Here is a 13654-nt window from a genome sequence, read left to right on the forward strand (position 1 = left end):
AGTCCAGAGTTCCAAATCTGCCTCGTAGACGTCGATATATAAGAACTTCTGAAATCTTGGATGCTAAAAAGCTTCGGCGTCCGATTTTTCGGACTTCCTGCCCAAATTTCAGGTCCAAAACAGCATTAATTGAGCCCCCAACTCTGCCACATCTTTCATCTCCATATTGGAACCAGCGTTTTCTTGAGTTAATACATTTGCGACCGTAGCGGAGCTTGAAAGGCAGCTTTGCCGCAATACGGGGGTGTGATGAGGTGAAGCATATTGAAAATCTAGGGACTACTTCCAAACGGACGTTGTCTCTTGGCTAAGTTCGACCGTAACGGACCTTGAAAGGCAGCTTTTCCGCAATACGGGAGTGTGAGGAGGTGAAGCATATTGAAAATCTAGGGACCACTTCCAATCGGACGTTGACTGTCTCTTGCCCAAGTTCGACCGTAACGGAGCTTGAAAGGCAGCTTTGCCGCAATAGGGGGTGTGATGAGGTGAAGCATATTGAAAAATCTAGGGACCATTTCCAACCGGACTTTGCGTCTTGGCTAGTTCGACCGTAACGGAGCTTGAAAGGCAGCTTTGCCGCAATACGAGAGTGTAATGAGGTGAAGCATATTGAAAATTTGAAGGGGTCACCTTCAACCGGACGTTGACTGCATTTGTCTTTGGGAAGTTCGAATAGTTCGAATAGTAAAATTTCAGTGCGAATCGAATCGAATAGCAAACACTATTCGAAAAATATTCGAAATTTCGAATATTCGCACACCCCTAACATTGAGTGTTGTCGATAAGCTTGTGTGGTCACTAAGCACTACTGTTACGAAAATATGACTCAGCTGTCACTTCTGTACATGCAGGAGGGACCCTACAGTCATGCTGCTAAGGCTACTTGCCTTTTCGTTCAGCTTACAGAACTCCTACTGCATATTTTCCTTACTCTTACACGAGAGTAAATGTAATGGCTACCAGTTAGATTTCTTCAAGTGTGACAGCTAAGCACTAGCAAAAGCAAAAGCAAAATAATGCCTTCACTTATTGAGCAGTGGCTGGCACTAGAGAAATCTGTTAATGAAACAACACCAAGGCCTCTGAGATACGTGATGCGATCGAGGTCCACACTATGCATAAGCCACCAAGGACTGCGTGCTTTGTTTCACTACCTGTGCATAATAACGGTCTTTCAGTAACACGTTCAACATTCTGCTTTGTATTGTATGTTGATGTATACAGTTTTTCGTTTTGGATGCATGTTAATAAAACGTCTTGCGCACAGGAAAAGTTTGTGGACGAGGTGCATGGAAGTGGTGTGCTGGTGTATTTGTCGGCGACATGGCTGTCAGAGCTGTATCAGCAAGTGCTTGCAAGAAGCCTGCTGCGTGAAGCCGGATACGAACCCGAATCCAAAATGAACCTTGCGCTCATCAACTTACTCACAGGTTGGTATTCTTGCCAAGCACTCCCATCTTCTGTTTCGGTGTTCTCATCGCTACACTTAATTCCAGGACTTGCTGAGAATGTGCTGTGTCTGCTGTTGCTGTAGTCTCATCGTAAAAAGAGCTACTGCTATCGGTTGTGACAGTTTCATATAACACATGGATGTGGTATAAAAAGTTCGTTCAAAGCTCTGATATGCATCAAAAGTTAAAACCTACCATGGCATTTAAGGCCAGTGTTGATGATTAGGTAAATCATTAAGCGTTTATATCGCTCGACCTGTTCACTGCAGCATGGAGTGCAAGAACACTAATGGGGTTCCTGACCAGGCATGGGGGGGCAGGATAGATAATTCCCGGCACATGAAAACATTATGGGAACTGAAGTACATACCCAGTGTGTCTGACTTTGATTACGTCCCGGTACCGAGACAAAACCAAAAGATATTGCTTTGTGGGTGTATCCTAGCTGGATAATGCAAATATATTGGTGTACCAAAAGCGCAAGAAAAGGATGTGAATAAGGGATGAGAATTATTTTTTAAATATTGTTGCAGTAGCGCAGGCATTACTTTAGCTTTCTTTTGGCCTCTTCTCAATACCAAAAACTGTATATGTATAATTGATTTCATTTATGAAGAAACTTCAGTTTAAAAAGAAATCGCTAATCAGCTGATGCATCTCGCTATTAAAAGAACCGTGCCAGACATCCAAAAGTGATATACATTTACCGTAAAATCCCAAGCAAGCGCCCCCCCCCCTACGGTGAAAGATAATCCGACAAGATTTGGAGGAGGGATGCTTCCTCGGTCATGGATCAAAATTCAATATGGCAGCCGAAAAGCCACTCAGAATAAAGAAGGCACACCAGTGCTTCTAATGAAATGCTTTATAGAACACACATGCATTCACTGTTTCTAATCGCCTCGTCAGGTAAAAAAAAGAGTGAATGAAACAATGAAAATGGCGGGAGGGGAGGGGCGGGGGCACTTGCTTAGTAAACAATGCATATTTCAAATGTCCCGAAAAAGGGAGGGGGGAGCTTGCTCGGGATTGTACAGTAGACATCGATAGCGCAGGCTGATGTGCTTTGTTTCCTTTGTTTTTTTTTCTTTTTTTCAGATGTAGACGGCCTTGGAAGCGATCAGTTAGGTTCACGTCAACTGTCGGATTATCGAAGATTAGAGAGGGCAGCCACCAATGTGGTCTTTACACCTCACATGTTGGCCGGTAAGTGGTGCCTTGGCTTACCTCGCACAGGTAATTAAAAAAACAACTCAAACCGGCTATAGTAGTACCTTTATTCTTCTGACATTAAACACTGAAAGGTGTGTGTAAGAAACTTGATCAATTCAGACGTCAGCTTAAAAAACTTTTTTTTTTATTCATTGAGCAAGGTGCTATACTATGTGCTTACACGCAGGCGTTGTAATTTGCCATCCTTTGAGTTAGAGAAAGCCTGCTATTTTGAATGTGTAACCTAAATTTGAATGGCATGCAATATGTAGTTCCAGGTATCTTGCAGAAGTTAACGCTCTCTTACTGAGACATTCGAACTGAGTATTTGAATTGGTTAAAGCAAGCGTTCTCAGAGAGTAATATGTTACGCAAAGGATCGCATCAGGCCCAGATTTTGTCAAGTTAGAGCAATCACGTGTCACAGGAGTTATAAAATAAGTGGATGTTGATGGCACCTGCCACTGGTAATGTGCCGTCATCTCTTCTTTGAACATGGTCATTCACGTCAGAGAAGCACTGGTAGAAGCCCCAACTGAGGCCAGAGTGTTGCTATCATTTGTCTTATGTACTACAGGCATGAAGTTTGCTCGTCACGTGCTGACTGCAGTGTTGGGACACTATGCTGGAGGTTCTGTCAGTGCTCCTTAATGGCACGAACTCCTGTGGTATTGCAAGCTCTCTGGGCCTCTTGCTCGGAACGGATGGTGCCAAGGAAGACCATCGCAAAGCTCGGGAGGCTGTGGCCAACTGCCTTGATGGACTGCAGTGTGCTGCCAAGCTCTGCAACGTGCTTGGTGAGATCTTAGTTTCTGCATGGAGGCCTCGGACTAATCGAAATTGATCAGCTTTACATTTGCAATGCAAAGCCTGGGTTATAAGGCATGCTGTAGCAAAGAGCTTTAGGGGAAGTTTGCCCACTGCGGTGGTTCAGATCTGCTTTGAAACATGTTATCAGGGATTTAACTTCATTTAGCTTAAGCCACACTCTTATGGGGACAAAATGCAAGAGCACCCTTGTACTTAAATTTATTGCATCTGAAAGAATTTCCCTAACTGGACACAATAATTCCAGAGCCCTGCATGATGGTGACATTCAATAGCCTGTGTCTTGCCTTGGAATAAAGAACCACATAATCAGATTTCGATTTCTTTAAAGCAAAGCTTGACAACCTAGAATTCTTTATTGTTCTTTTATATCTGAGTATGCAGCTGTTTCTAGCTCTGTTGAACCGAGTCCGGGGCTGAGTTTTTAAGAAACCAGTTGTACAAAATTAACCTGGTACCTTCTGTTACGACTCCTCTCACAGCTTAGATGTTGTTTGTTACCTTGAACCACATTGATCAGTCAATCATGAATTAGTACTTCGTTTTCATAGCTATCTCCACTGTATAAGATTCAGGCATATAATATAGTATTGTAGCCTGCAATGTGTGAAAAAGTTCATAAAAGGAAAGATTATGACCCACCTGACTTGCAGCACACTTTCTCCACCTTGTGGGTTTCCAGTGAACTGGAGTGCCATATTTAATGTCCCAATGCTTCAGTGTTGTCGATTGCTACGCCCTCACTCCACAGATCTGCTAGCCTTCTGGTTAGCTCAGATGGTAGAGGAACTGCGCGGGAAAGTCATTGGTCCTGGGTTAATATACCAGGTCAGGACCAATTATTCAACCATGAACCTTATTTCTGCTGATGTTCAGCCTTGTTGGTGTGACATAGTAACTGCAAAGCCCAAATAAAACCACTTGTTGAAAGTTAGCGCTCGTGTTGTGTTCTTCCTGTTGTCCTTGTCCTTTCAAGCACTTTGCAGTTACTTATTTCTGAGAAATCCTTATGGTTTTCTCGTCGTTTTGTGCTACAAGGCTAGTGGACATCAGTAATAGCTACCATAATGCTGTCTGTCCCGCATGCCTCCTTTGTTTGTAGGCCTGCAGACCAAATGTGGGGCCATCTTTGCCCAGCTAGCAGCGGCATCATGTCCGGCTTTGGATTCCAATGGGGCCGTTGCTGGCCAAGCACGCAGGAAGACTTCCAAGAGGGACCGTCTCCGCAAGACGATGCTGTCTAGCCGCAGCAAGTCGGTGCGGCTTCATGCATCGCACGTCCTCAGCATGGACGTCCTGCTTAGCCGGGGCCTTGAACTGGGAAGTCACAGTGCCGTGTGCTGGAAGCATGTGTTCAGGTTCAGTACCACTTTACGGAACTTCTGATGAGTCTTGGTTGCTACTGGGGTGAATGGCGTATATTTTTATAAGAAATAAGCAGAAATGGCTGTCTCGTATCTTACACTTGTAGCACTTGAAGAGATGAAAAATTCTTGAACTCAGGGTGTCACTGGAGCCATTGTTTGGATAAGCAGCGTTGTCTTCTTCAAGGCTGCAGCCTTGTCGAAACATTGGCTCCAGCGACATCCCGTGTTCATGAATTTTTCATCTCATCAATCTTCCATCTTACCCTGAACCTGTAGCACTTGCTTCTTGAGTGAAGGCTTGAAACCATTGCAGCTGCTGCTCTGAATGTCAGCCTCATTGTCATCAGTCACCTTCCACCAGTCAGTTTGCGCAACTATCCGCTACAGTATGCACATATTCAGTTGTTTTACCACCTCTGATGTGTTGCAGTTTGTCGAATGGTACAGCTGTGCCTATGTGCCGTTCAAGCAGCCTACCCTGTAGCTTTTACTCATGGAGCACAGCTCTTCACCATCATGACTATACCAGGTTCAGTTAAGTCAGGTTAGGTTAGCCATTGTTAGGCTCCATTACTAAAAGTGCTGCCACACCTCTGTGACATCGTGACATGAAGGACATGGTCTATTTAGACACACTTGGCACAGAAAAAACCCAGTGTCATGATGCTGATCTGATGGGTTGCTATGCACCAATGTTCATTATGATGATGTGGCTGAGTTGTGCCATGCATGTTCAGGTGCTGCAGCTACATATTGGAACTGGAGCAGAGCTGCTTCCATGTGAAGCCAACCTCTTCGTCACCTTCAGGATCTTCGCATCTGAAGTTGCAGCTCTCATCATTCTCATGGGGCGAAAAGGTTCAGCAGGCACTGAGCCCAAAGGCCCAGCCTTCCTCTGACTGCCTCCTGCTTCAGCCACCATCTGAGCACTTTGAGTGAGCGTTGTCCTTGATTTCAGTCGAACATTGCTTGGTTGGTGTTTCTCATTTGCAGAAATTGTTTAATTGATTTCTTCTTCTTCTTTTTTCTACGATCAAGAGTCCCAGGCACTGACAGAAACCTTGGTTTTATACTGAAACCTACAGGACCCTGTCTAGAAAGGAATTTCCGTAATAAATTTAAAAAAAATTATTGTAGTTGACAAAAGAAATCTAAATGCCACATTCCCACACTGCCAGGAAGTGAGCTTCACTGCCCACACATGCACTCTTTTCTTTACCTGGAGTAGCATCTGCAAGATACATTCCTTTCCTGCCTTCACCGATTCAGGAGATGAGGGACCACATCGTGTTTACATCATGAACCTTGGCTGTATATTTTTTTCCTTCTTTTGTTTCTCCACAGCCCACTTTCAGTAAAGGTTTTGCACATTCTGTATTTGCTTGAGTTAACATAGCCACATTCCACGGTTGAGAAGGTTGCAGAAAGCTGTATTCTGCATGTAGGCTTTTGGGCATGTATCTGTCTGATACCTTGCCCATTTCCTCGTTTTAAAATTAGAACTGTTTCCATGCATGCCATGTAGCGCTTGTCTGTTTATGCAATGCCTAAACTTGGCAGGAGTCCCTTTAGATGGCCTCTGCAGTACTTCTCACAAACTTAGACGTTTCCCTGCTACTGCATCCTTTTCAGACACATAGTGTGTCATCATTTCAGGTGTTTGCCCATGCTTGGCACCATATGTGTGCTGCTTACAATACATGACCAGCCGTGAGCGATTGTGCATTCTTGTGTTTATTTTTTTCACCTGTCAGCCAACGGACACTGCAGCATTCAAATGAACCTACCAATGACGGCTTTCGTATTTGCTTTGACAAGGCACCTGCAAACACAGAAAGGTTTTCAAAGTACACTAATGATGACGAGTTAGAAAGTCTGAGGCACCAGATGGATTGAAAAGGGCTATTGCAAAGCTCTATTTCATGAATACAAAGCAAGGGAAAAATACAAGAATTAAAAGCGCTGAGCTGCAGATAAACATAGCACAGAAATGAAAATAAAGCACTTAACATTAACAAAGAATAACGGGCTACCCTTTTTACTAGTCAGGGTTAAGAAGATGGTGGAATACAATATAGTAAAGATATTTTGCAATTTGGTCACCTACTAGGCAGCACTGAGAATGTAAAGTGGAGTCGATAAAGAGTAGCCAAGCTCTTTTTTTTTTCTCAATATTTCGTTGTGCAAATTTATTACTTTGTGGAGTCTGTCATATCTTGTTTGTTCTTCAGCTTTTTTTCTTATAATATGAAATCAATGTTATACTATGAGGTAGTCTCAACCTGAAATATGTCAGTCATCTTTTACAACTGCATACACTTGTGGGTAGATTCCTTTTGCTGTCCATGCCGCTTGGATCATCCTAATTCTTCTTGACTCCCTTGGTCATAAAGTCTTTGTAGTAACCTCTGTGCACATCTAGAAACCCACAAACCCTATTACTCCCATATCAACCGATCCCACATAGTCATTTAGAATTCTTGTACGTATAGAACTTCATATTCTCCCTGGTGATTGTGTGGAGCTTCTGGAGCATAAAGGTTTTGTCAATGGGGTAACCTTCAAGTTAAACATTCGACCTTGTTTAACATGCAGAGAGGAAATGGCTGTGGAGGCCCTGTCAATGCCTGGTGTTGGCCACGCGGGCAGCGCCAATGTTGTGGACCTGGTGAAGAACGCCACCCAAGCCTCTGGCTCCTCTGTCCTCATGGGAAAGCAGCTGCAGCCAATAATTGAAGCACTGTCGCAGCTAGTGGACAGGTGTGTGTGCATCCACTTGCGTGGTTGGGTCGTTCAATAACTTTGCAGAGCGTCTACCTACTACAGCCATTGTATTTTGCATGGAGTGGTCACCCCAGTGCAGATTCAGATGAGTGCTGAGCCTGAGCCAGCTCTAGGCTCTGTGCACATCTCAGTTTGCTGTTTCTAACGTATTGCCTTACCAAACACACGATAAACATGTCTGCAGGATTTTACCAGTGCAGCTGATTCTTTGCCATCCTTGTCTGTGATCTCCTTCCTTTGGTGTCTACTCATTTAGTCTAGCAGACCACTGGTTCTTCTTTTGAACAGTGATATATGTGCAGATCAATTTCATCCGCTTGAATTTCCAGCTAGAGTATTGGCAACACCAATCAGTTCCCAAATCCTGGCACTTTTGGTGTCTCAATAATTTGCCTATTATTTCAGTAGTTTTCAGTACAAACAAAGTGTACCAATTATTGTGCACCAAGCACCTCCCTTCCAGTGAGCTTTTATTGTTCTGCTTTCTAGGTCAGGCAGGTTAATAGTCACATTAGATTTATCATGACTTCTCTTTCAGCTGGAAAAAAAGTTAAGCATGCCATTAGCTCTCTGCTGGAGACATACCAGTCAGATGTGTCTGCAAATTGTCACAACTCAATATTTAATACCTTGACAATCAGAACAGTAAGCTATGAGTTGTATAATAATCATAATTGATTTTCATTAACAAAAAGGTTACTTGCAGGTGGTCACTTTGAATATGGACAATTTATACTTGGTACTGTTTGCCCAAAATGATTCCTCTGTTCTCAAAGCTCTGTGAATGATGGTTGAGGCACTTTCTAGAAATAGGTTAGGTCAGTAGTAAAGGCTTCTAAGCATGATTTTCTTCTCTCTATCTGTTCTGGACAGGCTTTTTGACGAAGCAGCTGGCAAGCTGAACCTGTGTGCTCTCGTTGACTTCCTGTCGGAGCTCTGTGCTGCCAGCCGGAACCAGCTATTCAACCGCGGCACTCCGCTCACCGCTCGGCACTCTGTGCTGCTGCTGAACAGGCTGAGTGAAGTCATGCTTCGATGTTCCCGTGGCGGTCGACCACTTGTGCACATCATGAAGGCCTGGAGTGTTGTGGCTCCTCACTTTGTTGAAGTAAGTACTTTTTTTTCTGAGAAGGTTTAGTAATTCAGCAACAAGTCATGCTTAGCAAGATGGGAAATCCTGACAGTGAGGTAACTATCGGTAAAACCTGTGATTGATTCCATACGATTGCACTGCACGGCACTGCTGATAGATGTCACAAGTATAGAGCAACACTAAGTTGAGCTGGATGGTCGGCCTTCATCGTGGAAGGAAGTAAGGTTTGTAAACACTGACTCAAGAGGAGAGAACCAGGAAACACAACTGGCTAAAAGGTTCACACAAGAGATGCTTGCTTAGGCATTTCATTTTTTTATCATGCAATGTAATCGAAGACTGGCTCTGAGCATGTGCAGATAAGTTTTGTGTCTACCTTCTTTGGTGCCACAGTGCAACCTTTCAGTTGGCGATCAGCATTTCGGATGTTTGCTTCTCTTCTTTTTTGACCATGTTTGTACAGCTTACTTTCCTAAATGATGTCATGAGTGGTGCGCAGAACTCGGGAGGCCCTTCAAGCAGCTTTAGGCTGTGTGCACTGTGAGATCGAGTCTGGGATATAAATGGTCTCTTTGATTCATCACATTAAGCAGTGTACTAGCAGTGTTAGCATACTGCCACAATCATATCACCCCGTGCATGCACCAGGTTATGGTGACAATGACGAAGCAGTGCGCGTTTTTGCATTTCAATGAAGAGATGAAGACATTGCATTTTCTGTATCAATAAAGCTTGTCACTTTGCATTGCTCTCCGGCGTCCTCGTCTGTCCTACTACATCATCACAGTGGTGGATCTACAGCACAGGCTTACCCCATGCTGGGCATCCATTCACAGAACTGAATGTCGAGCCTGAAATAGCCTTCATGCATTGAAACACCAGTTCATCAATTCAGTCACCATCTGCTAGGTCTGACACCCGAGTTCAACCCCCTGCATTAACCTTCTAGAATGTATCTACTTGCTTTCACTACGAGCTGGAAACATCTTGCTACACCTTCACAGTGTTCAGAGTGCCATGCACTCTATTGTTGTCGGCTGTGGTGTAATGTGACAATGTAGACACACCTTTAAGTGTATCAGGGATGGTGCATGTCTCAGCACCTATGTTGATAGCATGGAATGGGCAGCTGGATGATTGGCTGACAGATCTGGCTGTCTACATTGCAAGGAGACAGGACAACTGACAGGCATTTGCAATGTACCAGAGATGGTACGAGCATGTGGCACAGGCCAGTGAGAGGGATCTGCTGCCGGTGAAGGTGTTGCATTGAGGTCTTGATGCGGAGTTAAGCTGGTGAGATCAGTGGGAGCACAGGTTAACAGCCATAAAGACAGCCTTTCAGCAGATCTGTTGTGTAAGTAGTGCCACTTAGTGCTCAAGACAGTTAATCGTGGTTCAACTGGAAAAGGGCACAAGTGTTCTCAGTACTTCAGAATGTTTTTAGCTTTCCGATGGGCTGAAAGTGGCACTTATTTTACGGATGATGTCAAAAATTCTTGTTTTCTTTTGCTGCCTTGAACATAAAAATTTCATGTAGTAGTAGTTTGAAGGCTCTTTGTTTCATCTATACGCAGGCTTGCTGCTGAGTACTAATTGTCGTAGCATATTGCATGTTTTTGTGCCGCAGGCTCAGCTGTCCTTGATGAGGTCCATTTTTCTCCTTAGGTGGCTTGTCACAAGGACAATGTGATTGCCAAGAGGGCAGTGACTTCAATCCATGACATTGTGGGTGCCCTGTTGTCAACACACATTGATCTGCCTCACTTCCACTTCAACGAAGCTCTGTTCAAGCCCTTTGAGAACATTCTCTGCCTGGAGCTTTGTGATGTTGACATTCAGGAACAGGTAGGCTGTCATGTTGCTAAGTATGCACTGTGCTCATCATGTGGCAATATTTAATTGCAATTCATATTTCATATTTTGTTTTGAGCATCACTCAATTAAGTGGAATGAATTGCTACTTGCTTATGCATTTTAATGTACTTTGCTGTGGGAAGTATGCTAAAGTAATGCTGCAAAGCAGGGCTTCAGACTGTGCAGATGAGAGTTTAGCATATAGGTTATGCACGGTGAGCTCGCAGCGCATAATTAAGATTGAGGCATCATAACTAGTACTGAAAGATGCATAACCAAAACAAGGGGGACACAAAACATGGAGCTAGGTTTTATCTAATTTCTCATGTTTCAAAAACACACTCCATGGAGTGTGACCACAACTAAAACAGTATGAAAGAAAATTCTGTTTTTCTATCACGGTGATAAACCATGTTAAGCTGATCAACAGGCAGTTTCACTTGCTGACGAGAGCCAGCAATGGCCTTGCAGATCGATTCCTCAAAATATTGCAGTTACAGTGGAACTCGGATGTTTTGAAATCAAAGGGGATCATGAAATAGTTCAGTATGCCGCTAATTTAATCTATCAGCCACAAATGCCTCACATCACTGCCTAAAATTTCTTCCCACTATTAGTGTTCGTCACTGCATCACGCTACTGTTATGCAGTGAAGCTTCTTAAAACTAATTTGTCTTTATGAAAAACAACACCCTTGCTGCATGAGCCATTCATATCTTGAGATGCGCAGCTTGCTTGATTCAATGCCTTGCATGACAGCACTTCCCAAAACAGAGCCACTTTGTCACTGTAATATAAAACATTAACACAAGAAGTGATCGGGGTGCTGTTGTAGAAAAACGCAGGCACGTGCCATTTGGTATAGCAAACGAAGCAACATAAAGCAGTGATGAATGTTTTTATACAATATTGGATAGAGCTATACTCTTCCAGGAAATTTCCAAGGGGGTGTTGTAGCCATTCAGTTTAGGCAATACATTCATATATACATTGGTTTGACATGTCATGTCCAGACTGTATATAAAGCCATTTTCGTTCTTCTACAGATTGTGAGCTGCATCTGTGAGTTTGTCGAAGGATCAACCGCGGAGATCCGCTCTGGTTGGCGGCCGTTGTTCGGTGCACTACGGGCCGTGCGCATGCCGTGTGCAGTAGCAGGACCCCACACTCAACGTGGAAGCTCCGCCAGTAGTGCCGTATCGGAAAGAGAGCAGCTGGAAAGAACTCACCACTTGCGAGTAGTTCTTGATGTGTTTGACGCCTTCCTCGGCACGGACAATCCAAGCGTCTTCGCAAATGCTGCCGTCGACTGCCTTCTCTGTCTTCTGAAGCATGTCCGAGGACCAGGTATATGCCTCCAACGTTCAATCAGTTGCTCAAAAAATTTTACGTAAATTTTGACTGGTGTTATAATTGTCAGTGTATGTCAATTTGGGAGAGTTGGGGATAATCATAAGACATCAAATTTACATGCTTTGTAGCAAAGTACACATTGCATGTTTATTTTCTTCTGGTTAAGATATAAAGGTAATGAAGTATGAGAAATATTACGTGAATGTTGCACCTACCCACGTAGAAGATAGCAATGCCATCAAAGTCTCCTTAAAAGAGTAGCCTGTTCACCTGTTGCTAAGTGAAGTGGTGACGATAACAGAAAGAATGTTCTTATCACAACACGACAGCAATTTCAGCTTGTATATTTAATGTGATGTATGATGATATGTTTGTTTTGATGTCATGCGAGAATGTACTTGTGAAATCTGAGACTTGAGACAGAATGGAGGTTGGCAGCAAAGGCCTTACAGGTCTTTATTTGACGTGTCTTTGTTAAACTATATTTGGTTTCCATAATCTTGTAGCTGTGGCTTATAAGGCCATCACAGTTTCAGACACAGCATGTACAGTATTTAGTTGTCACTGTGTGACATTTGCTGTTCACATTCTGAATTTTGAGTGTCAGTAGTATAAATTTCGTTACATTGAATCACTGATGCTAATGGTATGGCCTTCTCTGCTGCTGTCACTCAAATCTTCTAGCTGAGTTACAAGACCAGGCTGAGCCCGAGGCATGCCTTGCTCAAGACGTGGAGGTGATCCCTCTCAACCTGTGCCAAGCTGCCCTGCGCTACCTGGAGAGATGTGCCCAGATGCTCTCTTCCATGTACCTGATGCCAGCGTGTCCAGTCTTCCACTCGGCTCGCAGGTGAGCCTCGCTAAATTTGTAATTTTCTCGTAATTTGTTGAAGCATGAGCAAAACTTTCATCCTTTCTTACTACTTGGTAGATTCCCTTCTGTGGGACACTTGCTGACTTAGTAGTTGTTTGTTTACATTCTCCTAGTGTCCCTGTGCTTTCATCGTAAGCAGAGATCATTACGATGCATCTGTGCATTACAGCCTAGGTCGGTTCTGTTCATACTTCATCAGTCTTTGGCATCCGTGCTTCATATTTTACATTTCTTTGCGTTGGTATTCAGCCATCGTGATTATATGCAAATTCAACATATCAGAAGGCATACTGATACTTACGAAAGGGCATATGAGAATGTTGCAGCACCCTAATTTCGAAAGCAGACATAGTATCCCTACTTAAATATGTACTAGTCGCACTAGACGCGCACAAGCGGTGCCTTGCTGTCGCTGTCAGCATCTCAGTTCTCCTTCCTACTGTAGTGCATTTTAATTGTAGGACGGCTCAGATTGGGTGCATCTTGGCATTGCATCTAGGCATTGCCTCCAGTGCTTGGTGCAATCTCAGAGGCCATACTTATCTTCACCATAGTGAGAGAAAGTGAACTGTGATGGCAACAGTAAGCCCACTGCTTGCGTGTGGCTGTGGGTACCGGTGAAAGGTGGTAGTTTTGCTTCATGGCACATTTTGATGTTGGGGTATGAGAGTATTCAACATCCATACCAAATTACGATTGAAAAACAGCGCTAAAAAGGCAAAACAAGAAAGGACACAAGACCACGGCGCTATGGTCTCGTGTCCTTTCTTGTCCCGTCTTTTTAGTGCTGTTTTTCACTCGTAATCATGAACCAACCAGCCCAAATGCGTACCGT

The 13654-nt window shown here is 43.7% G+C and overlaps 1 protein-coding gene across 1 annotated transcript in view; it reads left to right on the plus strand.

The window, feature by feature from the left end:
* LOC119396560 (brefeldin A-inhibited guanine nucleotide-exchange protein 3-like) overlaps positions 1 to 13654 on the plus strand; it is a 74102-nt gene that overhangs the window by 19763 nt on the left and 40685 nt on the right. The window contains 11 exon segments of the mRNA XM_037663822.2: positions 1268 to 1430; positions 2550 to 2657; positions 3241 to 3272; positions 3274 to 3460; positions 4594 to 4849; positions 5596 to 5793; positions 7454 to 7618; positions 8516 to 8750; positions 10404 to 10583; positions 11639 to 11939; positions 12630 to 12795. Coding sequence (XP_037519750.1) covers positions 1268 to 1430; positions 2550 to 2657; positions 3241 to 3272; positions 3274 to 3460; positions 4594 to 4849; positions 5596 to 5793; positions 7454 to 7618; positions 8516 to 8750; positions 10404 to 10583; positions 11639 to 11939; positions 12630 to 12795 — 1991 coding nt within the window.

This window comes from Rhipicephalus sanguineus, chromosome 6 (assembly GCF_013339695.2).
Source record: "Rhipicephalus sanguineus isolate Rsan-2018 chromosome 6, BIME_Rsan_1.4, whole genome shotgun sequence".
Classification (NCBI taxonomy): Eukaryota; Metazoa; Arthropoda; class Arachnida; order Ixodida; family Ixodidae; genus Rhipicephalus; species Rhipicephalus sanguineus.